Source organism: Alnus glutinosa, chromosome 14, assembly GCF_958979055.1.
Source record: "Alnus glutinosa chromosome 14, dhAlnGlut1.1, whole genome shotgun sequence".
Classification (NCBI taxonomy): domain Eukaryota; kingdom Viridiplantae; phylum Streptophyta; class Magnoliopsida; order Fagales; family Betulaceae; genus Alnus; species Alnus glutinosa.
Window position 1 is genome coordinate 13,619,463 of NC_084899.1, and position 24,608 is coordinate 13,644,070.

General features: G+C 40.2%; 3 protein-coding genes across 4 annotated transcripts in view; 2 read left to right on the plus strand and 1 right to left on the minus strand.

Moving 5' to 3' along the window:
* The first annotated feature begins 2,978 nt into the window (after positions 1-2,978).
* LOC133857241 (DNA topoisomerase 3-alpha) overlaps positions 2,979-24,608 on the plus strand; it is a 91,481-nt gene continuing 69,851 nt past the window's right edge. For both annotated transcript variants that reach the window (XM_062292432.1, XM_062292434.1), the window contains exons 1-11: positions 2,979-3,383; positions 4,048-4,226; positions 4,311-4,383; positions 4,955-5,077; positions 5,165-5,286; positions 5,380-5,452; positions 5,550-5,666; positions 6,633-6,716; positions 16,690-16,869; positions 17,001-17,129; positions 23,956-24,030. In XM_062292432.1, coding sequence (XP_062148416.1) covers positions 3,090-3,383; positions 4,048-4,226; positions 4,311-4,383; positions 4,955-5,077; positions 5,165-5,286; positions 5,380-5,452; positions 5,550-5,666; positions 6,633-6,716; positions 16,690-16,869; positions 17,001-17,129; positions 23,956-24,030 — 1,449 coding nt within the window. In that variant the 5' untranslated portion in view covers positions 2,979-3,089. The remainder of the gene's footprint in view (positions 3,384-4,047; positions 4,227-4,310; positions 4,384-4,954; positions 5,078-5,164; positions 5,287-5,379; positions 5,453-5,549; positions 5,667-6,632; positions 6,717-16,689; positions 16,870-17,000; positions 17,130-23,955; positions 24,031-24,608) is intronic.
* On the minus strand, positions 8,003-10,002 carry LOC133857422 (syntaxin-related protein KNOLLE-like). The gene is made up of 2 exons (XM_062292689.1): positions 9,538-10,002; positions 8,003-8,688 (listed from the first exon to the last, which is right to left on the minus strand). Exons 1-2 carry the CDS (start codon positions 10,000-10,002, stop codon positions 8,077-8,079), a joined length of 1,077 nt encoding a protein of 358 aa, XP_062148673.1. The 3' UTR covers positions 8,003-8,076.
* Positions 10,179-13,321, plus strand: LOC133857424 (peroxisome biogenesis protein 7-like). The gene is made up of 2 exons (XM_062292691.1): positions 10,179-10,226; positions 12,842-13,321. The coding sequence occupies exons 1-2, from the start codon at positions 10,179-10,181 to the stop codon at positions 13,319-13,321; spliced, it is 528 nt and encodes a 175-aa protein (XP_062148675.1).

The window sequence follows — 24,608 nt, forward strand, 5'->3', positions numbered from 1 at the left end:
TTCGACACTAGGGTTTGACTCAAATGTTTGGCTATCCCACTTCAAACGTTCGGCTGAAACTAAAGTCAAGATTTTCTCTTCAAACGAACTCTAACAATCATTATAAAACTCGTTAGCCCATCCAAAGCTCACTTAGCCCTAATTAAATAATTGGGGTATTACACGACCGTGAGGTTAATTACCATTTAATTAATGTATCGGGAAATTACACAAAAATTACAAAAAAAGGGGAAAAAAGAAAAAGAAAAAAGTAGTGGGTATTATGCCATGGGCCTGGTGAAGACCTACTATTTTTTAAAAAAAAATTTTAATTTTTTTTTTTATTAATGTATTTTGGAGATTTGGAGGACATTGCAAATTTTTAGTAGTTTGGAGGGACATGGCAATCTTTAGTTCATGAGGACATTGTAAATTAAGTGTTAGTTTGAGGAGGATATGTGTATTTTTTTCAAAAAAATAAAATAAAGTCTTAGGCCTCGTTTGGTTCACGGAATAGACCCTTGGAATAGAATGACTATTCTTATGGAATAGTCATTTATTTGTTTGGTAGGGGTCTATTCATTGGAATAGTTATTCTCATTGGAATAACTATTCCCTTACAAAGCGGAATACATATTCTTATAAAAAATAAGAGGAATAGCTATTCCAATGAAAATAGACTACATTTTCCAAATAAAATTACTCTTATTTTTTATTTTCTTTAATTTTTTTTTTCCAAAAATAAAATGAAAAAAAACCAAAACCCCAACCCTCATTTATTACAGTGGTTGGCCAACCACCCATTGGGGTGGTCGACCAGACACATATGGCATCGGGGGCCACCCCAAGGTCCCTTGGGGGTGGTTGCGGCCACCCTTGATGGGCTTCAAAGGTGGCCGCGGCCACCCCCACCTCTACCCCCACCCCTGGCTCTTTGGTGTGTGGTCGACCACCCAATGAGTGGTTAGCCACCCATTAGTTTTCAAAATATTTTTTAAAATTGGATTTTAAAAAAAAATAATAATTTGGGGTTTTTTTTAGTAATTTTGATTGGATTCCAATAAAAATATACGAGTTGTTATCAAACTAAAGATTATGAATAACCATTCTAGATCAAATCCATGCTTGTAATAAGAGACATGGCCTTATCAACTTTCTCCAAAAAGAAAAGCCCCCAAAGTCATGTCGTTGCCGGGGAGGGGGGAGGTCCATTCCCCCCCTCCTCCGACTCCTGTTTCTTGTCCCCTTAGTCCAAGAGGACTAAGGTGGTTTTGTTTTTTCCCTTAGTTTTCTCAGAGGAGGCTAGAGTCTCCTAATTATTAGGGTTGTAGAGCTTTTGTTCTCCCCGGTAGATCTAGTGGTTCTCTAGCCTTTTAAGGGCTATGGTGGTTTGTGTTTTTTTTTTTTTTTTTTTTTTTTTTTTTTTTTCTGTTTTTTTTGTTTTCTTTCTTTTGTTTTAGGTAGGAAGGCTCAACTCAAGGTGTCCAGCTTGGGGGAGTGGCAGCCGTTTGTGTTGTCAACGGTGGTTTGGCTGGTCTTTTCAACTTTGTTTTTCGACTTTTAGAGCCAGATCTACACACCTCCGTTGTTTTGTTTATGACATGCGCCCCGCAACCGCGATCCCCGTTGTTGTTCGCTCCCATTGCCGGAAGCACAGGTCATGTCGATCGTCGAAGCCTGGCGCGTGGCCTTTACGTGCTAGTGAGCTCTGACTGCTCTGTGCTCTTTGGTGCGTGTGACGGCCACACTTCGCCTTTTTTGGCCGCCCATGGTGAGGGATGGGTTCTACGACCTCCGATCTATGGTTGGGTGCTATCGGTGACGACGCGTGTCCTCCTCTAGCGAAGTTCGCCTCTATCTCCACTACCGGCATCTTGTTTTAGGTGTTTTACTATTTATGTGTTGTGTATTCCTCTTGTTTCTTTAGTACAGTTTGTTTGTGTATTACTCAAATTTTATTAGAATTTTTGTTGGCTCGATGCTAGATCGGCCCTCTTTTATTTTGATAGTGAGCGTTAATGTAAGAAATGCTCAAATGTATAATTCTGGTAAGATTTGGTATTTATGCTCTCGCAGCTGTTTTTTAAGTCAGATCCTTCTGGCTTATAATGTATGCATCTTGTACTTCTTTTCTTAAGATGTAAGCTTTCGGGCCTTTTCAACAATATATAGTAGCACATGCTACATGTTCTAAAAAAAAAAAATTAACTATTTCATTCCACTCTCTTTTGTTATTAGTAATAACTATTTAATTTATTTATGGAATATTCATTTCGCAAACCAAACAAGGTCTTCTATTTAAAATATTCTTAAACTCGAATATTAAATTGTTTAGATTAAAAATTGAACTCTAAAAGCCAAAATCAGGAAAAAAAGAAGAAGAAAAAAAAGCATTTTCCAATAAAATGCGAAATATCCCCACAAATTAAAAAGAGATATGTTAACAGCACAATAATGATAATGTGTCCAATATTTTTATTTTGTGTTCAATATTTTTATTTTTTTAAAAAGTATTAAACACATCAACATTATTGTATAATTATTATAAGAGTAATGATTGAATATCACCCAAAGATACAACTTTTCACCACCTAACCTATGTGGCAAGGTGGTCTCCTACCTTAATTTATTTTTAAAAAATAAAAATATTCAAAAAGTAGTAGGGGACTACCTTGCCACATAGACAAGGTGGTGAAAAGTTGTATCTTTGGGTGGTATTCAATTATTACTCTTATTATAATTATGAGTAATGATTCACTACCACCTAAATATACAACTTTTCACCACCTTGTCTATGTGGCAAGGTGGTCCCCCACCTTAATTTATTTTTAAAAAATAAAAAAAATCAAAAAGTAGTGGGGGACCACCTTGCCACATAAGCAAGGTGGTAAAAAGTTGTATATTTGGGTGGCATTGAATCATTATTCTATAATTATTATGAATGCATCGTGCAAATAAAATATCTAATCAAAATCCTTCTTTGGAAATAGAAACGGCGGGAAAATCCACGAACAATCCATCTGCCCCAGTTCAGTCCCCGACCCTTCCATTCGTCTCATTGCTCCTGCAAAGCCCTAATCCACCTCTCAGCCTTCCGCCGAGGCTATAGAATGGCAGGCGGGCGCACCATCAACGTCCTGAACGTGGCGGAGAAGCCGTCGGTGGCCAAGTCGGTGGCCAGCATTCTCTCCAGGAATCAGGGCCTGAGAACCCGGGACGGCCGCTCGCGCTACAACAGGATTTTCGAGTTCAATTACTCGATTAACGGACAGCCCTGCCACATGCTCGTCACCTCTGTCACTGGCCACCTCATGGAGCTCGAGTTCGAAGACCGCTTCCGCAAGTGGCACTCCTGCGACCCCGCCGATCTCTACCACCTTCCCGTCCGTAAATTCGTCCCCGAGGTCTCTCTCTCTCTCCCCGATATGTATGTGTGTACGTGTAAACATGCTTATGTGAGGTAGCGTTGGAAATTAGATGTTTGAATAAATGTTAATTGGATCTTGTGGGAACAGTTGCTTATAGTTATTAAGTAAGTTCTCGATATGTGATTGTAATGAGGCGGGAGTAGTAGAGTATAGTTGATCCGTTTTGGTTTAATGAGGTGAAAGAGAAACAAAGTATGGACGATATATGGTTTCAAGATGCGGGGTCTTTCTTGGAATCTCATAACAATTGGTTTAAGTCCGTAATTAGATGAATCTTACGGTTGAATAGAGAAATGTGTCTCCCACGTCACCATGCAATGTTTCTGGGTAATATTGCCATGATGAATATTCTTGTGTAAAGAGGGTAGGTGATTGTGATGCAGCTACTATGTTGAGGGCATTTTGAGGGTCAGTGGCCTTGATAACTTTTTGTCAATATTTTACGTCGAGGCATCTTATATGGCCGCTAGATAAACATTTGCAATGAAAAGTCGTTGGTTGGGATAACAGGGAAATTGGACTATCAGCTACAGTTATGTGATCTGGATAAAAGATTAACAACCATTTTGCATTTATGCTTTTGCTTGTATGGATAAATCTGTGACCTCTCTTTCTTTGTGTTTGTTTTCTGCCAATTTAGGACAAGTTGGATATCAAGAGGACGTTGGAAGAGGAAGCTAGGAGGTGCCAGTGGCTTGTACTGTGGCTAGATTGTGACAGAGAAGGAGAAAACATTGCATTTGAAGTGGTAGAGGTTTGCACAGCAGTAAATGCTCATCTTACCATTAGGAGGGCTCACTTCTCTGCCTTAATTGACAGGTCCTAAACGTCAATATTCTTTTTGTGGTTTTGATTATCATCTTCTTGTCTTTACTTTCATGACTTTGATTTTGGATTCTTCAGTGAAATCCATGAAGCAGTGCAACATCTTGTTGAGCCGAATAAATGGTTTTCTGATGCAGTGGATGCTAGGCAAGTGAGTACTTTCTCTCACCCAGGTGGAACTTTTACTTGTTCATTCAAAGGCCCAATTATTATTTGGTTTGATAAGTAATAAACCAATCTCATTAAAAATGTAAGGCTCTTCTTCGTACACTGGGAGTATACAAGGGAAACACCTAAGTAGAAAGAGAAAAACGAGCAAGAAAGACATCAAAGCTAAAAAACAAAGGGTACACATATGCTGTAGTCCAAAGGTAAAGTGTATGGTAGAAAGAGGATAAAATCTTCTCCAAGGACCTTTCCAAATCCTCAAAGCTACTATTGTTCATTTCTCTCCAAAGGCACCAAAAGAGGCAAATATGTGCCATTTTCTACACCACAACACTCCTAGGCCTTCTAGAGGACCGTTAACAAGCAAGCAAGTCGATAACCTGTTTGGGCATAACCCAGGACAACCCAAGACAATTATTTTCACAACACGCCTTTTGAACTTGTCCACTATATAGCTGTTAAATAAGAGTGTTTTAGTCCTACTATCGTTCTTTTTTTGTGTTAGTTGCATCTCCTTCTACATGGAATGAAATTGACATTCTTGTTTGTTGCAGGAAATAGATCTTCGGATTGGTGCTTCTTTCACAAGGTTTCAGACTATGCTATTGAGAGATGCATTTGTTATTGATTTGGCTACAGATGACAGAAATCTTGTTCTAAGTTATGGTCCTTGTCAGGTATGGTGCCTGTTGACAATGATTTGTATTATTAATTGGGGCATGCAGTTCTCATGCATTTCCACTTTGCCTCCTCCATAAGTGTAGTTCCCCACACTTGGCTTTATTGTGGAAAGATATTGGGAAATACAAGCACATGAGCCGGAAGAGTTTTGGACAATCAACTGCTCACACAAATCGGATGAAGGCATTGCTACTTTCAGTTGGATGTAAACCATGAATGCCTTGGCAATTCCTTTTTTATTTTTATTTTTGATGTTTAGTTCCTGTAAAGTTAAATTTGACAGTATCTGATTTCGTAGGCGTGGGCATCTGTTTGACTACACTTGTGCCATTATAATTTATGAGATGTGTGTTCAGGAGCCAATTGCAACTGTGAGTAATAATGAAGCTTTGTAACTTGAGCATTATGCTAACTTCATGGTATAGATACTTCTGAAATTTCACTTTTAGTTATTTAACTTCTGCTCAGGTTTCAAAGGTTAGACAACAGGAGAAGCTGAAGTATCCTCCACATCCTTTGAATACCATTGAGCTTGAAAAACGTGCTTCAAGATACTTCCGGATGAGTTCTGAACACACTATGAAGGTTTGTAGTTTACTTCTGTGGTATATACAACAATTCCACACCCTTTCTAATTGATTGATGCATAATTACAGATGGAATTTAAGTTGAAATCGAAGTAATAGGGTACAGTGATTGAAAGGCATTAAATCCAAGCTTGGACTGTGGTTCAGTTACTTCAAAAGTAGACTTTCTCTATGGAAGGTTTTATAGACTTGTAAAAAGAAAGAAAGGGAAATGTGTGTATATGTCTGTAGTTGCAAAGAAAAATACTTGAAATTGAAGTAATGGAGTACAATCATGGAAGGTTTTGATCTGTGGTTCAATTCATCATAGGTAGAATCAATCCATGGGATTTTATATCTTTATATAATAAAATATGAGGAAGTGTGTGAATGTGTTTTTGCTGGCCTGTTCCATCTATTTTGCTTAATACTGCCAAGTTTCGTTGCTGTCCAAATCTTATTTTTTACATTATGTTTCCCTTTTTTTTTGAAGCTTTATCCTCTGGTAGATCCACTCATCCAAACAGTCTAATTCTTCACTTTGAATATATGACTTACCCTGTCTTTGCTCCCCTGCTCTTAGAGCTTCTAATTTAAAATTAATTTCTCTTTGCGCCAAAGCAAATGTAGTTATTGTAGGCAAATGAAAAAAATATTTTAGATGGCTTTCCTTGATGATCTATTAGAGCTACTTCTTAGTAAGATTTTGGGACATATGAAATTGGCAGTTTCCATGGTATGCCTACAGATATTTCGGATACATCTCATAACATTATCACTCATTCTTGTTCCTTTGTTCTGCCAAAAGAAAAGATATGAAAATAAAATTGCTACATGATTTTCCAATATACTTTGGGAATTCCATCTTTAAAAGCTCTCGATCTTATACTATGCTGATTATGACTCATTTACACCATCAAATGGATTGGATATTTAAAATACATCTCAGTCTGAAACACACTTTTTTTTTTTGTTTTGTTTATAGGTTGCTGAAGATTTATACCAAGCTGGTTTCATTAGTTATCCTCGTACAGAGACTGACTGCTTTTCACAGAGAACTGATTTGCATGTTGGTAACTTTGTCTACTATTGACAAGCATGAAAATGTTTCATACTGTGGCAACAATATCTACTTAAATCATTATAATCATCTAAAGTTTGGGACATCAACAGGTTAAGGAATTAAAATTTGGAAGCTAGGAGAGAGATATAGGTAATATGAATGGGAGATGTAGGTGAGAAAAATATGAATAAGAGAGTGCGAGTGATGTGAAGTGAGAGAAAATAAGCAAGAGTTGGTAGAAATTGAAAATGAATCAACAGAGTATTTAAACCCAAGAAGGATGTGGGTTTTGCTCAGGTTTTTCACCTGAAGGAGTCTTCTCTGGGAATTTTGGTCCGAATGGAGAAAGGCGCTTCGCCTAAGATTAGGGCCTATGATCCGAAGGGAAAGGCCCCCATGGACCCGCGGCCCAGTCACAAGGAGGAGTTGGGATTGGTTGAAAGCTCCTTCCAGAAGTTGGGTTTTTCCGAATCAGGCGCGGGATAGCCTGGCGACCTAGGAGTGTCGACCTTGGCTAAAGGGCTTCACCACCGCTCCTCGTTCGTCGGTGAGCGCAAGGAGGGTCTTGTTCGGTGGGTCTCCCGGGGTCTCAAATCGCTTTCAGATTTTGTCCATGGTCGAGAGTCAGGTTGGCGACCCATCTCCGCATCTGTTGCACCATTTGATCGCTACCTCTGATGTCTGGTCATCCCAGCAACTCTTTCCCGGTGGGTCTTCCAGCGCTCCGATCTCTGTTCCGGGGATAGTAGATTGGATAGAGGGTTCAGATGCCAAGCAGAAGAAGACGATGGTGTTGTCTTCGGTGTCTGGGTCTTTGGTGACTGGGTGTGTCGTCTCCGGCGTCGTTGCCGGCAACCAAGTGGAGCCATCCTCCCTGCTGCAGCTCTCGGCTTCCTCGCTTGATTCCCATTTGGTTCTCGGGGTAGTAGACAAGTTCTTTCCGGAGGTTGGGTCTCCTCCACCGTTGGCCTGTATCCCTCCCTCTGTGGAAGTAGATTCTGGTGTGTCTTCGGGTTGTTGTTGGAGTTTGTGGTTGTTGTTTGAGTTTGATGGGCATTTTTCAATCCTTCCGCTTCTTCAATCCTCTTAGGTAGGGACTGTTGCTTGTGTTTCTTCTAACTTGCCTCCCAGGATTAGCTTTGATTTGGATGTGCCTCACAAGGGTGTCAACAAGGTGCTTCTTGCCCTGTGTTTCTCAGAAGAGGCTTCCTCACCTATGCTTTTTTGATAGAAAGTAATACTGTCATTGAGCAGTCAAGCAAGAGTTGGGCCAAAGATAAAAATGACAGTAGTTATTGGATGATTAATTCCCTCAACCAAACCAGTTGAGCCTATTACACTCCCAAGATAGAAGAAAATAAGACATTCAAGAATTGCTGAAACTGGTTACTATGGGGATGACCACAACAAGAATCAGCACAAGGAGAAGTATCAAACCGGCACACATCCACTTCCTGCTGTTTCTCTGGTACCCCACTGCAGTCTTAAGATCTTTGCTACCATCCTTGACATAGTGGGCAGCATTCATGACATGGTGCTCAATGTCGTCCATCTGCTCAGCCTGCGCCTCCACCATCACGGCCATGTCCAGAAACACCTGATGCAGCTCCAGCAGGCTCTTCTCGATCTCCTTGGCCGCATCGTGCCTATCCTGTATCTCCACCACCGTCTCCAGCACCTTCCCCCTCCCGTGCTCCTGCACCGCCCTTCCCAGAAACTCCTTGCCTCCGTTAGAGATGATCTTATCTATAACCTCCTCGTCTGGGTACTCCCCCGTCACGGTGAAGTAGCGTCTGCCCACAGTGTCCTTGTACTCGAACATCATTCTTTGCCTCAGCCCCTGGAAGTCCATCATAAGTTCTTTGAGCTTCTTGCGCAGCCCGTTGGTGACTGCAATCCTGGTCCTGTAAATCGGGGTGCCTTCTTTGGAGCCTGAGAGCCTCTTATTAGCAACGTTGGCGCGGATGTGGTGATGTTTCTAGGGGGAGCAAGCCTTTCAAATTCGAGAATATGTGGCTAAAGGCAGAAGGTTTTGTGTGCTTGGTGAAGCAGTGGTGGGATTCCTATTTGTTCCAAGCTTTGCCAAGTTTTTTCTTTGCTCGCAGGCTCGAAGCTTTGAAATTGTATTTGAAAAAAATGGAATGAGGAGGTGTTTGGCAATGTTGTAAGGAACACGAAGATTCTTGTGGAAGATCTTCGGGCTTTTGATGCTCTGGAAGAAGGAAGGGCCTTGGGTGGGGAAGAGCTATTGAAGAAGGCAGAGGTTATCAACGAATTAGAGAGATGTACTCTTATGGAGGAGGTGAGTTGGAAGCAAAAATCTATGATTTTGTGGTTAAAGGAAGGCGATAAATGCACAAAATTATTTCACTCTAGTCAACTTAAATAGAAGGTACAATTCCATTGATTCTTTATTGATTGATGGTAGGTCTTCTTCCAATCAGGCAGCGATTAGTGTGCACATTGTCAAGTTCTATCAAAAGCTCTTTACTAAACTTCACTCTATAGTCAAGTTTTAACCACAAAATCTAGGGTTTTGTGATTAAAGGAAGGCGATAAATGCACAAAATTATTTCACTCTATATCCAACTCAAACATAAGGTACACTTCCATTGATTCTTTATTGATTGATGGTAGGTCTTCTTCCAATCAGGCAGCGATCAGTGTGCACATTGTCAAGTTCTATCAAGGGCTTGTTTTATTGATGAGGAAGAACTAGACGAAGGATGGAGTTGGTAGAGCCCATCCTTAATTGGGCCTTGATGGAGTTTGATCCCGATTTGATAGTCCTTAATCACAAAATAAGATGAATGAAATCCAAAAAAACCGAGTTAGCAAGAGCAAATTTACGAATTGAGAGAAGATTTTTGCAAATTAAAGGAACATGGAGTTGTTTAAGGAGAGATTGACGACGAGTAAGAGTGAGAGATGTAGAACCAATGTGAGTTATAGGCAAACCTGTTCTATCTCCTACACGGATTTGAACCTGACCATGGTAGTCCTCAGTTGAGAGATTGAGATGTTGGAGCTCACTAGTAACGTGATGAGTCACCCTAGTATCGGGGTACCAGTTGTCCTCATTAGGCAGGGCAGGAGAAGAGTAATAAGCTTGTGGACTGTGTTGAGATTCAGATGGAGAGGTTGATTCCTGCCGTTGATAGCATCGGAGGGTAGTGTGGTCCAACTTGCCACAAATTTGACATGTAGGCTGTGAGGAAGAAGTAGCGTCATTGGAGAAGTAGGAGCCACGCAAGATACTCTGGATTGACCATGGTGGCAGGAGCACCAGCATCTATGCTAGTATTTGGAACAATCTGGACAAGTGGCTGAGATGAGCCATCTAAGAACCTGAACGCATTTTGACTGCGGATGTAGGCAAGAATCTACGTTCGCCAAGCCATGGAATTCCCTTTGGAGAGCTTGATATTCAGGGAGTGATTCATGTTAGGGACGGTGAAGACTACAGACATGGGATTGGTTGGGTGGGGCGGTGAAGCCATGGAAGCTATGGAAGAGGTAGATTCAGAGTCAAACATAAGGATCAAAGACATTGGTCTATATGCTGCTCTGATACCATAATAGAACCCGAACACACCCTTGCTGTATAATATTTTCACCGTGCTCTTCTTAGAGAGTTTTCATTGATATATATAGCATTTACAATATACCATGTTAACTACAACTCTACCTCTTCATATTGAAGTATAACTCTATCTTTTACATTGAGTTTCTATCTTATCTCTATCTCTTCATTCTCTTTATCTCTTATCTCTTTATCACTGGACTTCCGTATGGGATGAGAGTCCCTAGACCCACGTATAGGATGATTGTCTCTTGATGATAAGTCATGTGCGTTAATACTTAATGCTGACAACATGATCAATCGGATTGCCTTTAAGTACATCATGGTTATGGACATAAATGAGTTTGTTAGTCCCTTTCTGTTGGCAAATACTCCTTCAGGTGGGGCTTGAGCCGTCAGTGAGATACCAATTTGGAAGAGCTAGAATTTCTGACCTTGTGTCATTTGCCACAAGTAAATGTTATACTTTTTCGATGATTGTGTTTGCTCATGCATGGGGACGACATGAAGGCAGTAAATTTTCTTGTATGATATTCTAGGAGATCACCAAGATGGTTAGAAGTGGATGCTTGGATATTTTTATTTATATCTTAATCTAAAGAAATCTGCATGTTAAGTTGCATATACTTGAAAAAGACAACTGACATGATTTAAAGCTTGTTTTGACCTTTAAAATAATTTGTATGTTGTTATTTGACTATTCGTACTTGGTCAGGATTGAAATGGCATAAATAAGATACCAACAACTAGCAGAAGCACCTGCTTTGGAGAAATGACATTAAGCTTTATCTAATTATGAGAGGTCTTTGGTTATACCTTTAACACAATGCCTAAACCAATTGGACGAAAGTGTTTAAATTGGTCTTTTCTTCTGGTCGCTCTTTGGATACATTGAAATGAATATGGTTTAGCTCTATGATTTCAATCATTTATATGTAGATGTATATCTTGGGTGTAAAATTAGTAGAAAATAAAGAACGAAAAAGAGAAATAAAATTCTTATTGCTTGTGATAGTTTCATATGATTGCTTAGGTTTAAATAGAAGAAACCTATAGACTAATATGGAAAGAAATAAAAACAATATTACAATTAGAATAAATAAAGAAGAATCATAGTATGTCGGTAGTTTCCATTTCCAACACTCCCCCTCAAGTTGAGGCATAGATGTCTCGCATGCCCAGCTTGGATAAGGCTGAATGAAGAATACTACTAGACACACCCTTTGTCAACATATCCGCCAGTTCTCCTGTCTTCACATATGGTGTGCAGATGATACCTTTTCGGAATTTTTCTTTAATAAAGTGTCAATCAATTTCAACATGCTTGCTTCGATCATGTTGGACTGGATTATGAGCAATACTGATTGCTGCTTTATTGTCACAATACAATTGCATTGAGTCCTTGGAGTCAAACCCAAGCTTTGTCAAGAGTATTTTCAACCATAATGTTTCACACACTCTTTGAGCCATAGCTCTAAATTCTACCTTTGCGCTAGATCTGGCAACCACAGACTGTTTCTTTCTTTCCTCATTTTGAATGTATGAAAAAACCTCTTGTAATGATGGAAGAGGTTCCTTCCCAAAAATCTGAACCCACACAGGATCATACTCTGAATTCAATCTACCCAAGAGCTCATAAATGTGTTCCTCTTCAATCATCTTAATTTTAATGGCATCATCAGCACACAGGTTGCAAATTCTAATAATGATCTAACTCCTGCCACAAACTACGGAGCTTATGAAAATAAGTGGCTACTAGCCAATCACCTTGGGTTAGTCCATGGATCTGTTGCTTCAAGTCATATTTCAGTCAGCGTTCCCCATTTTGGGATATGTCTGAGCAGCAGCATCCCAAACCTCTTTGGCTGTACGAAGAAATAAGTACCCCTGATTGATTTTCGGTTGCATTGAATGCAGCAACCATGACATAACAATAGAATTTTTTGCTTCCCATTTATCATAAGTAGGATCATTGAGCTTTGGTTCTTGAATTCTACAATTCAAGTATCCCATCTTCCCTTTGCTCTTAATAGATAAAAGAGCAGATTGTGACCAAGCAAGATAATTGAGCTCATCCAATTTGACAGTTGTGATTTGAAGAGTTGGATTTTCACCATGGGAGGTCACCTGACTCTCTACCCCTTTCGTCTGATTTGTCTCCGACATTTTTAAATCAGACATCCAACCAAATAAATTGCTCCAACACAACCGGTGGGCTCAAAAAAGATTACAAGTAAAAGAGAAATACTAAAATTTAACCATTCAAAAAAATGGAAAAAAGACACTTTACCCTCATGTTTTATTCACGGCCTGGCGATATACCCCTCAATGTACCAAAATTAAGAGATGACCCTCCCGAACTTGCCAACGTGTGGCAACAAATACTTTCCTTCTAGTCACCCATCTATTTGGATGAAAAGTCGGTCACTTGTGTTGCACTTGACCTTTTAATGAATTTTCTGTTCCAAAATTGCCACTTAACACGTGTCCCTTAATTCCTATTTCACGTGTCCCTTACTATTTCACCATGTGAGGTTGTATATTCAAGGAGCACGCATCTACTCCGCCGTTTGGAAACCCCGCCACGCCGACGTCTTTGCCTCCGCCTCCAACGATTGCACTCCGCATCTGGGACGTGCGCAAGCCCGGCTCCACCATGATCATCCCCGCCCACAAGTTCGAGATCCTCACCTGCGACTGGAACAAGTACGACGATTGCTGCATCGTGACGGCCTCCGTGGACAAGATCATCAAGGTCTGGGATGTTAGGAGCTACAGGGTCCCCATCTCGGTATTGAGTGGCCACGGCTACGCGGTCAGGAAGGTCAGGTTCTCGCTTCACCGACAGGGCCTCATGGTTTCGTGCTCCTACGACATGACGGTGTGCTTGTGGGACTATATGCTGGAGGATGCCCTCATGGGTCGGTACGATCACCACATGGAGTTCGCGGTCGGGGTTGATATGAGCGTTCTTGTCGAGGGGTTGCTCGCGAGCACCGGCTGGGACGAGCTTGTCTATGTTTGGTAGCACAGAACCGACCCCAGAGCGTTCGGATTGAGAGGGAGGTCAATCTTTCTCTCTCTCTCTCCCTCTCTCTCTTTTTAATATGAATTTTGTTAAAGTTCTTGATTTTAGATGAAAGCAACGCTGTTTAGGTAGTGAAAAGTACATGTGATGCTTGTTGGGGCTTAAAACCCGTGTATTAGAGTGGGTTCCCAAGTTAGCTTCATAATAGAGAGTAGTGCAACAGAGTGGGTTCCCAAGTTATCAGGTCTTCCACCGAAGACTGTGAACGTTGGGAATAAAGGCTTCTTCCTGCCGACGTCTTCTCACCGCCGGTTGTGGAGTACCAGCTGCATGCGTGTCCGTTGCTGCATCTAAATAAAATCTGTTCTCAAAGTGGCCAGGTTAAAGCCTAGCCGGATCCTTCCATTTATAACACACACTGCTGCCTCTCAGCCCTCTCTTATCAATCTTGGGGCAATTATGAGCTCGTGTCCCACGTAAGAGCTGCTGGCCGATCTTCATGGAAAGAATCTGTATGTCTCTCAATGCTGCCCAGGTATGGAAATAAATCAGGTTTGGGAATAATGTGTTATGGAAAAAGCTCGTGGCTTGCCACATGCACAGGGCCTCACGTGTCTTTCGGTGCTCCTTAATTTGAAAATAACGTGTCCATGCTGCACTTTCCCAAATGTCTTGGTGCTCTCTTGTTATGGAAAGTATCACCCTTGCATGTCCACGTTGCTTGAAGAAAATCGTGCCTCTCCGTGTTGCTCTAGTTCATGTGCATGGATATTCTTGGAAAGAAAGTGTGCGTTCGGTGCTGTCAAGTCTCTTCACCAGGTTTGGAAACATCAGCATTAAGAGGAAAATGGCAGCCAATGCCGATATGAATGACCATGGCGTGTTAAAATACCTACGCTTGAAGCTCGCCACCTGCGCATAGAGTTTATTCTCGTAACACTCGTCCACATCTTTGCCAGGTTTGGACCACGTCAATGAACTCATAGCTCCCGGTGGCGATCACCAGATGGTGCGTAGAGAGTGAATGAGTTGGTACTTTGAACGGTGGCGATCGGATAATCGGTTCAATAAGAGGATCGGATGGTGCACACGTTCATGAAGACCAGTATGATTGCTGATTTTCATGTGTTGCGTGTGAAATAGGAAGGGACGTGTTAAGGGGCAATTTGGGAAGTAAAAATGCATTAAAAGGTCATGTGCGTCACGTCTTTCAGTACAAACAGACGGGAGACTAGACAAAAAGTATTTTTGCCACACGTTGGCAAGTTCGGGAGGGTCATCTCTTAATTTTGGTACATTGGGAGGTATATCGCCAGGCCGTGGATAAAACATGGGGGCAAACTGTATTTTTCCCAAAAAAAATACTGATTATTCTGCAATCAGCATCTGTTTTTTTTTTTTTTTTTGCTAAACTGCAGGTCGTTTAGGTCATATCTGTAGTTTGCTTTAGTTCTGAATTGCAAGTTGTTGGTACATTGGGGGGTATATCGCCAGGTTGTGGATAAAATATGGGGGCAAAATGTCTTTTTCCCCAAAAAAATACTGATTATTCTGCAATCAGCATCTGGTTTTTTTTTGCTAAACTGCAGGTCGTTTAGGTCATATCTGTAGTTTGCTTTAGTTCTGAATTGCAAGTTGTTGGCATTAGGGTTGAACGACAGACCAATAAATCCCTTCTAAATGCCGTGTCGTTTAGTCATGCAGAACAGAACTGTCTTGCCATCGTCGAAGGTCCACGCGCCGCCGCTTACGTACTCCGGTAGGCCTCGAAAACTCCAAATCAAATCAGAAACTGCCGAACAAGCCAAGGAAGACCACCTTGTTCACAATCGATCCATCAAACACAATGATTAGTGTTCGTGATGGATCAAGTGTTCACCAAATCGCCATCGTTCATCGGTGGAACGGCCCATAGAACGCCGGTGGTACCTACTGGGATCGTGCGACCTAGATTATGCTGAGCCACATCTAGGTACACAACAACAAAGACGCAGTCGCATGACCGTGGGTAGAGGAAAAAAAATGAAGAACCCAAAACAAAAGAACCCTAATTTGGCTCTGATACCATGTTAAATTACCACTTATCCCAATAGCTTAAGATGATAGAAATACGTAAATTTAATCATTTAATCAATACTTTAACCCTCTTCCTCACGTGTGGGCTCAAACTCCATTTTAATTGATAAGACTCAACACATGAAATATTTAATTGAAATAAGATGTAAATGAAGGAGACATGGTTCGAACTCATGACTTCTGCTTTGATACCAAGTAGAAAATAAAGAACGAAAAAGAGAGAAATAAATTCTTATTGCTTGTGATAGTTTCATACGATTGCATAGGCTTAAATAGAAGAAACCTATAGACTAATATGGAAAGAAATATAGACTATTACAATCATAATAAATAAAAAAGAATCATAGTATGTCGGTAGTTTCCATCTTCAACAAAATTTTCTCTTATTGGATTGGATCTCAAGTGATTATGAGTCTGTTGATATTTTTGAGGCTATTGAGATATCTTCCAATGCTTGGATTTTTGGAGGTCCTAGTTGATAGTTCATCTGTAACTTTATTATGGAATTTGATTTTTCGTAAGTATTGGTTTTGTTAGATTTTGCTTTTAGTTTGGAGTTTTAAAGGCAATTTAACTCTCTATCTTGTTTTGAAAATTGTCTACCTTTTGCTTATATGTGTGGGTGTCTTCTGTTCTACCATGTACCCTTGTTTATGCGCTTAATAGATTTCGAGTTCCACATCACTTATAGTAGCCACCTTCTGTTTTAAGGACTTTCAGACATTCACCTTTGTGAAAACTTCCTAAACTCATGCTTCTTGATCATCTCGGTTATATGCCAACTCTCATTGGAAGAAGATGGCTTGCCTTGTCCAATCCTGCTTAATGCCTTTTTAAGATTTCACTTTAAGTTTCTTTTTTCCTGGAAAAAGAAAAGGTTATCACTACTTCATACTATTGATCACATGCCAGCATAGCATTTCCACTAAATACCGTTTGCTCTCCATACATTATAGCAGCTTTTTCACTTAGTTTGATGTTGTTTTCATCCCCGTGTTGACCATTAATGGTCCGTTTGGGTGTTTGATTTTTGAAATCAGAATTCAATTCTTATTTGGTGTGCGAATTTTGAGGTTTGACTTTGTGAGATAAAATTAGAAAAAGTTGAATAAAATATGATTTGTTTTTGAAAATAGTTGAATAAAATATGATTTGTTTTTTGAAAAAAGCAAAAACAAAATCATATTTGTTTTTGAAATCATGGTTGCCAAATGAACTATAACTCTTTCTTCAGTTGCTTTTCATCAGCTTTGATTGATTTAACGGGCCATTATGACAATAATTTCATGTAGGCAATTGTGCAAGAACAACAAAGGCACCCTGTATGGGGATCATATGCACAGCGGTTGTTGGACACTGGGGCAGGACTTTGGAGAAACCCTAGTAATGGTGGACGTGATGACAAGGCCCATCCACCCATTCATCCAACAAAACTTTTTTCTGGAGAAACTCGATTGAGTCAAGACCACCATGTAAGCAGTGTCACCATCGTAATTTGTATTTGACCTTGCTGCATGTTCTTGAACTGTATTTTCGTTGTTTGAGTTAAGATGCTTGGTGTACTGTTTCTTTCAAATTTTAAATTACTTTCACTTTGTGACAGAGATTGTATGAGCTGGTTGTTCGCCATTTCCTGGCATGTGTCTCCCAGCCGGCAGTTGGGGCGGAAACTAATGTTGAAATTGATATTGCTGGTGAATTGTTTTCTGCATCAGGGAGAGTGATACTAGCCGTAAGTTTTCTTTGACAGTAAAAAAAAAAAAAAAAAAAAATCCTTCTTTGCCATCTAGAGTTGCATTATGACTTACTGTTGGGCTTTTGAACAGCAAATATGTTATATTTTGATGGCTCATACTTGGGTATGCCTGAGCAAAAATTTGGGGAAACTGTAACCATGGCGATATTTTAACTATCTCCAATGATTCAAGAAATATGTGTCCGTTGAAGTCATTAAATTGTAAATGGTGGTTTCATATGCTGTCAGGTTTTTGCTCCATTATTTGATGAGCTTTGGAGTTCAACATTACAATTAGGGTATTATTAAGCACTTCTCAACTTCTCACAGAAGCTAAAATCAATGAAATATCATAATCTGTTGAGCGGGTAAAACTTTTACAAATTGTTCAAATGTCACCATTTATTAAGCTTTGAAATTTTTGTGGATAATTATTAATTCACAAATAGTAGCAATTGTTCTTACTAGCTTTATTTCTATTAATAGTATACAACAGACTGGATATGCAAATTTTGCTGATAAAATGTGTTAGTATAAATGAACAATGATATACTTATATGGTAAAAGATTTGCTTATGCTTTTGTTCATTCTAAACACAATTGGTCCTGTTCTTGGAGAAAGGAAAAGAGTTATGTTCTGTAGATAGTATCCTCATTAGATCTTAATGGGTGTGTGATAGATACAAAACTTTGATGGTTTGTGAGGACATTTCTGTTTCAACATTGCATGTAAGTTGTGTTATGTTGGCCCCTCGGTGTGACAAGAGCCGTCTCAATGTGTAACTGCAAAAAGAGAAGCCTCAGTAGCTACATATTTGGGCATGATGGACTGTTGATTGAAATCTTATTTCTGTGAGAGCAGTGCAAGATTGGGATTTAGAATCAGTGAATTCTTTTCTGAATTGGTATATCAGTGAGAGTTCAGGAAGCCGAAGATTAGATAATCTGTTGGAGGTTGAAACAAAATAGTCTCTTGATGGTTGACCTTTTACTGCTTTTGGAGGGCCTAAAAGTGCTGTATCATTTTGTAAGTCAATAATTTGGGAAAAATTCTTACAGTAGATAACCTAATCAAGAGGAAGCATATTGTTGTGGATTGGCCTGTATTTGTAAGTGTAATGATGAGATACTAGATCATTGATTGCTTTTGTTAGAATTTAGGCATTAACAAGAGAGAGGCTTGGCTTAGGTAACTTCTAATAAATGACGATTCTTGCGTTTGGCTTCACCATTCTATCGTGGTGTGTGTTTAAATAACGCTCTCACCTCTCGCCTCTCTCCTCTTCCATCGCCTTTCTTCTTCTCTCTTCATTCTATTGGTGGCGTGTGGAGGTGCATCACGCTAGGGTTTTGTTTCTTTTAGCCTTTTGGGAGCTCGACATCTAGCGGAGCTAGAGTTCTTGTAGTGGAGCAGAGGTGTCTGTTGTTGCGTACCACTAGGGGCCATTGGAGCTTCCATCAGAGCTTTTCTAGGGTCATTTTTCAGTTTGTATCGTCTTCACCGACGGACTGTTTTGCAGGTATGTCTCCGTGGTTTTTCTTTTTGAGGCTTAACAGTTAAGGCAAAGATGGAGTGTCGCTTCTCTGTGGAAGTCAAAGCTTTCTCTTTTTCGGCGAAGGCAGATGTGTATGAGATTTGCTTGCAGGAAAGGAGGAAGGGGTTTTGTAGGTTTATTTTTTTGGGTTTCCAGTGTTCTGCGTGGTTGATGGCCACAATTGAGGAGGCATTGAAGGCACCAGTGAAGGAGGATTTCGTCACGTCGTACTGTGAAGATGTGAAAGCCTTGATGGTTCATGGGGGTGGTAACAAGGCCGGCTGTTACCTTGAGGTGGTGGCCTACGTTGAGGGTGGCCGTAAAGGGGTTATTTGGCTCCCTAAAGGCTGTGAAGGATGGGGCTAGTCTCGGGTTGTGGGTGAGCTTCGAAAGATGCTTGCGTTTCTTGAATTAAAGGTTTGGTCGCTGGTTTTTGAGGCGTCTCCCCTGGAGGGGAAATAGAAGGGGGTGTTTTTCCCGGTCGTCTGGGTGGGGCGCCTCCGTCCTTTGTGGAGGTGGTTTGTGGGGAGGTTAATTTTCTTGTCAAGCATCTAGGGCCATTGGCTTCAAAGTTAGAGTTGCGTGGATTGGATCTGCTTTTGGCGGCGTGGAATAGGGAGGTTGAAGTCGGGAGATTGGCGGTGGACTGTTATGATTTGGAGGAGCATTAGCTTGGGTCGACGGAGAAGAATAAGAATCAAGTCTGCTTCCATGGTGGTAGCGAGGTTAGGAAGAAGTTAGGATTTTCTTGCCCGTGGAAGAAGTTTCTAGAGTGGCTTTGGGTTGCTTTGGATCGGGCGTTAGTTTCCTGGTTCAAGTGTGCTGGGCTGGGTCTGAAGCTCGTGGTGAAGAAGAAGGATCCTGGATATTTGGGTGCTGGGACCATTTCGGATCCTGATCAAGCCATGACGCATTTGCCAGCCTTTTTAAGGGTGGTTATGGGTCTGTCGCTTTCCGAGGGGCTTTGCAAGTCGGCAGTTGGGGTCTTCTCAAGAGATCGAGAGTCCTGTAGTATCAAGATTTGTTTTTACCCTCCAACCGACAGCGGAGGTGCTGTTTTCGGCGTCTCTAAATGGTTCTCCCAGGTCTGAGGAGACTTCTTTGGCACCGGTTGTTTCTTTTGGTATCTCTCCTTTAGGGGCGGTTGCTTTGGCCTCGGACTCCTCGATGCGAGATGGGTTTGACTTGGTGAGTTCTAGCGTTGCTTGTTCGGCTCTTCAGCCCAGCTCCGACGTGCGGCTTCCGTAAGAACCTCTTTCTCAGCCTATCATTGCCTCCTCACAGGTATCGATTTTTTCAGGAGGCTCGTCTTCAGGGGTGGCTGAGTTGAGAGAGAGGCTTCGTTCCTCATTTCCTGTGTCGTTGGAATCTAAGCCATTCCAAAAGTACTATTGGAAGGCTAGGGAGTGCATTTGGATGAGGATTTATTTGCAGAGTTTATGGAAGCTTTGAGGCCAGTTTCTACCGGTGGGGTCTTCCAGCCTCCTCTCTCTGGTGACACCTCTGCATTAGATTTGGTAATCCTTTCTTTGCTTTTGCCTATCAGTGTTCCAATCGAGGAAGTAGTTGCTGCGATTTCAGTGCTGGATTCTGCTAGAGTGGTAGATACATTGAAGGATAATGTTAAGCTTTTTACTCCGGTAAGGGGTTTTCTTTGGCGGGGGTTTCTCAACCTGTGCCCGTTTGTGCAAGTTATTTCTTCTCATCTCTCGCATAAAGTGTCGGTTGTGTCGGCATCAACTCCGATTGTTAAGGAATATGGGGTAGTAAGGGCTCCCTCCCCCTTGGATGGTTGTGTCACTCCAACCACCGTATAAAAGATGAGGATTTTAGGGTGAATGGTTTGACCCAATCTCAAAAGTGGCTAGTAGGTTTTGGTCATCCTGGGGAGGTGGTTGTGTGGGAGTAAGGCAACGAGGTATGGGATGGGGAGGATGGAGACTCCCCTTACCCTTTAGGTGCTTTACCTCCCGACATGGCCTTGGATTGGGAGTTGGATAGTGATGAGGATGTGGATTCGTCTTTGGTGATTTCGGATGCCATTGAAGGGAACTTCCATTAGGGAGTTATGTTTGCACGTCCAAAGACCAAAGGTAGGAGGGAGCTGTTGAATCTGGTAAGCTTCATTAACTATGGCGATGCAAGCACGTTCTCCCGGCAAAGGAAATGCAAGGCTCACATGCTGTAGCGTTGAGTGCTCCTTGAGGGGTTTGAGGGCTTTGATATTTGAGGGATTGTTGGGTGGTTTTTTTTTCTTCTTGTGGGCTACTTTGGTTGTTCCTGTGTTCTTAGGGGCGCCTTCCGATTTTTTTATAAAATTTTATTACTTATAAAAAAAAAAAATAATTCTATCGTGGTGTGTGAACACAAGTTGTTTGATGGATACTGCCTTTGCTAGACAAATAGGTGGCAAAAAAAAGTAGACACATACTCTTTGACATGATCAGGAAGCAAGATGCAAATTTTTCATCCAAATTAAGTTTTAGTTTCATGACAGAAAAGTTGAAATATAGAGAATAACTCAAAATTATTTTGCATAGAAAATATCGAAGTCATGCAAGAATGATAATCCAATAATGTTACAAAATATTAAAATTTATTAGGAGCAATATTTTGTGGCCCCATACATCAAAATAAACTAACTCAAAAGGACTCGAAATCCGACTAGGAACCGTAGTTTGGGAAGGACACATGATGATATTTGCGAAGTTCACAAGACTCATGAAAAGAAGACACGTGACCAAGATGCTTAACGTTACTCTTCAAAATAGGAGGAGATGGATGACTAAGATGATAATGGCACTTAAAACACCCCTTGAGGTGTTATCCCTACCTTTCTCTACTTCAGAAGGTGTCTCTCCTAAGGTGTTTGGATGTGTTCATTTTGTCCATATTCATGGTCCAGCTTGGGGTAAGTTAGATCCTCGTGCCCTCAAATGTGTCTTTGTGGGTTATTTTCCTACACAGGAGGGGTAGAAATGTTTTCATTCCCCATAGAAATGTTTTCATTCCCACTTATCAAAAAAAAAAAAAAAAAAAGAAAAGAAGAAGAAGAAGAAGAAATGTTTTCATTCCCCATTGTGGATGTTATCTTTTTTGAAACACAACCATATTTCTCCATAGCCCAACATACTCTTTAGGGGGAGAGTCTGAGTTAAGAGGAGTTTTTTAGTCCAGTTACCTGTCCTTGCTCTTGCGCTAGAGTAGGAGAAACAACAACCATTTACTAATGAGTCTCCTGCTGATTCTACTGATAAGTCATATGCGTTTCCTGTAGAAGAGTTGGGAGTTTACTCCAGATACTAGAAAAGTAAGTCTATCCGTGATGCTACTTGCCAAAACATCTAATCCTGACTCTGGAAACACTGCTTCTTTCCTAATTTGAATCCTTAAATACCGCAATGGAGTTAGGTCATGCACTCACCATCCCATATGTGATTTGATTTCCTATTAGCATCTTTCACCACCATATCGTTCCTTTGTGTCCAAATTGTCGCCTAAGTCTATTCCTAGAAATCTACAGGAGACACTTAATGATCCAAAGTGGAGGGAAGCGATACAAGAAGAGATGAAAACCTTTCACAAAAATATTACCTGGGATTGTGTTAAATTACCTAATGGGAAGAAGTCAGTTGATGCAAGTAGGTGCTCACCGTCAAGCTTAAGGCCAATGGTTTAGTGGAATGTTACAAGGCCAAATTAGGTGACAAAGGTTTTGCACAAACCTATGGAATTAACTATGAAGAAATATTTACTCCGATAGCAAAGATGAACTCAATTAGAGTTCTACTTTCTGTAACAACAAATCTGGATTGGCCTATGCATCAATTTGATGTGAAAAATGTATTCCTTCATGGAGATCTAGAAGAAGAAGTATACATAGAAGTTCTTGTTGGACTTGAAGATCCATCCTCTATGGGTAAAGTGTGCAAACTGAAGAAGGCTTTGTATGACCTAAAACAATCTATAGGTTTGAGCGGTTTTCTCGAGTTATGCAAAGATTTGGTTACAAACACAAAGTCAAGCTGGTCATACACTTTTTATTAAACATTCCACTCAAGGAAATGTAACGGCTTTGATTGTGTATGTTGATGATATTGTAGTAACAGGAAATGATGTTGAGGAGATATGGAACTTAAAACAATCTCTTACTAGCGAATTGGAAATAAAAGACTTGGCCAGTTTGAAGTATTTTTTGGGCATTGAGGTAGCGAGGCCAAAACATGGTTTATTTATCTTCCAATGGAAATATGTTCTTGATCTTCTCAAGGAAACAAGAATTCTCGGATGCAAAGTCATTGATAATCCAGTGGAGGTGAATGTTAAGTTAGGAGAAAGTAGTGAGAGTCATTTGGTGGATAAAGGTAGATATTAGCGATTGGTTGGCTGATTGATCTATTTGTCTCACACCCGTCCTAGGATTGCATATGCTGTTAGTGTGGTGAGTCAATTTATGCATTCGCCGCGAGAGCCTCATATGGAAGCAGCTTATCAGATCTTTCGCTACTTGAAATCCAAACCATGTAAGAGACTATTGTTTTCTCAACATGATTATTTGAAAATAAAAGCCTATACAGATGCAGATTAGGCTGGATATATTATGGATCGATGGTCCACTTTAGGTTATTGTACATTTGTGAAAGGTAATTTGGTTGCATGGCATAGCAAAAAAAAATTAGTGGTTGTCAGATCAAGTGCAGAAGCAGAATTTAGAGCCATGACTCATGGAGTGTGTGAATTGTTATGGTTGAAGATACTCTGGAAAGAGCTTGGGTTTGATTCCAAGGATTTAATGAAACTGTATTGTGTAAAGCTACAGTTAATATTGCTCATAATTCAGTCCATCATGATTGAACAAAGCATGTTGAAATTGACTGACACTCTATTAAAGAAAAACTCTGAGCATGTATAATCTGCACACCATATGTGAAGACAGACGAACAACTTGCGAATATTTTGAAAAATGAAGTGTCTTGTAGTGTTCATTCAGTCTTATGCAAGCACACTCTCATCTTTGCCCCAACTTGAGGGGGAGTGTTGAAGATTATGATTTGATTCGCCTTGATTTGATTTCTTAATTTATTTGATTGTAATATGCCATTACGTTCTTTCCTTAATAGTGTGTATCTCTCTTCTATATAAAGTCTTGTAAACGTATGAAACATATGATTAAATAAACAGTTTTCTTTCGGCCAAACTTCTCTTCTTTTCTTCTTTGTCAACTATTTGTCTGTCTTAATTTTACTTGATGATGATTATGTATTTGACATGATTACTTGTTTGAACAGAAAAACTACTTAGATGTTTATCGCTTTGAGTCTTGGGGAAGTTCAACGATCCCACCATATGTCTTTGGACAACAGGTTTGCTGTTGAATTGGACTTAAGTTTTCCAATTAGAATTGATTATTGTTGTATTCTTTTACTCTATATTTGATCTGCCGTATCAATGCTTTCACATGCCACTGCTTACATCTTATCAGTCAGATGGAATATTCAGCTATAATATAACTCCTTAGAGTCCTTTTCTGCTTAGAGATATGCCATCAATGTGATATGCTTGAACTTTGAAAATGTTCTTGGCTCACACAAACTATTGAATACTTTTATGGACTCCAGAGGTTTGAAAGCTTGAAGGTTTTAGCTAAATCATGATAGAAATGAAGAAATAATGAAAATTACATTATACGAAATCCATCATTAATCAAATTTATCATCTATTTGAGTTTGTTGATAGTTGTGACGTTGTATTTTTTCATGGGCCATCTATCTTTCTTGTGATTACCATTTCATTGTGATATAATTTGTGTCATCCACCCGTGATTCATATAACATTGTATCTTATCTATACATATGATAGGCAATTATGAAAATATCAATAAAAAGCGTAAGATGACCCTATGTACATATGAAGTATACACAATGAACACCAGAAAAGACAA

Coding starts and splice junctions, on each gene's coding strand:
- LOC133857424 (XM_062292691.1), top strand. CDS start 10,179: ATGGGATTGGTTGGGTGGGGCGGTGAAGCCATGGAAGCTATGGAAGAG. Junction 10,227..12,841: donor CCATGGAAGCTATGGAAGAG/GTAGATTCAGAG, acceptor TGTATATTCAAG/GAGCACGCATCTACTCCGCC.
- LOC133857422 (XM_062292689.1), bottom strand. CDS start 10,002: ATGCTGGTGCTCCTGCCACCATGGTCAATCCAGAGTATCTTGCGTGGC. Junction 8,689..9,537: donor AATTTGCTCTTGCTAACTCG/GTTTTTTTGGAT, acceptor TGCTCCCCCTAG/AAACATCACCACATCCGCGC.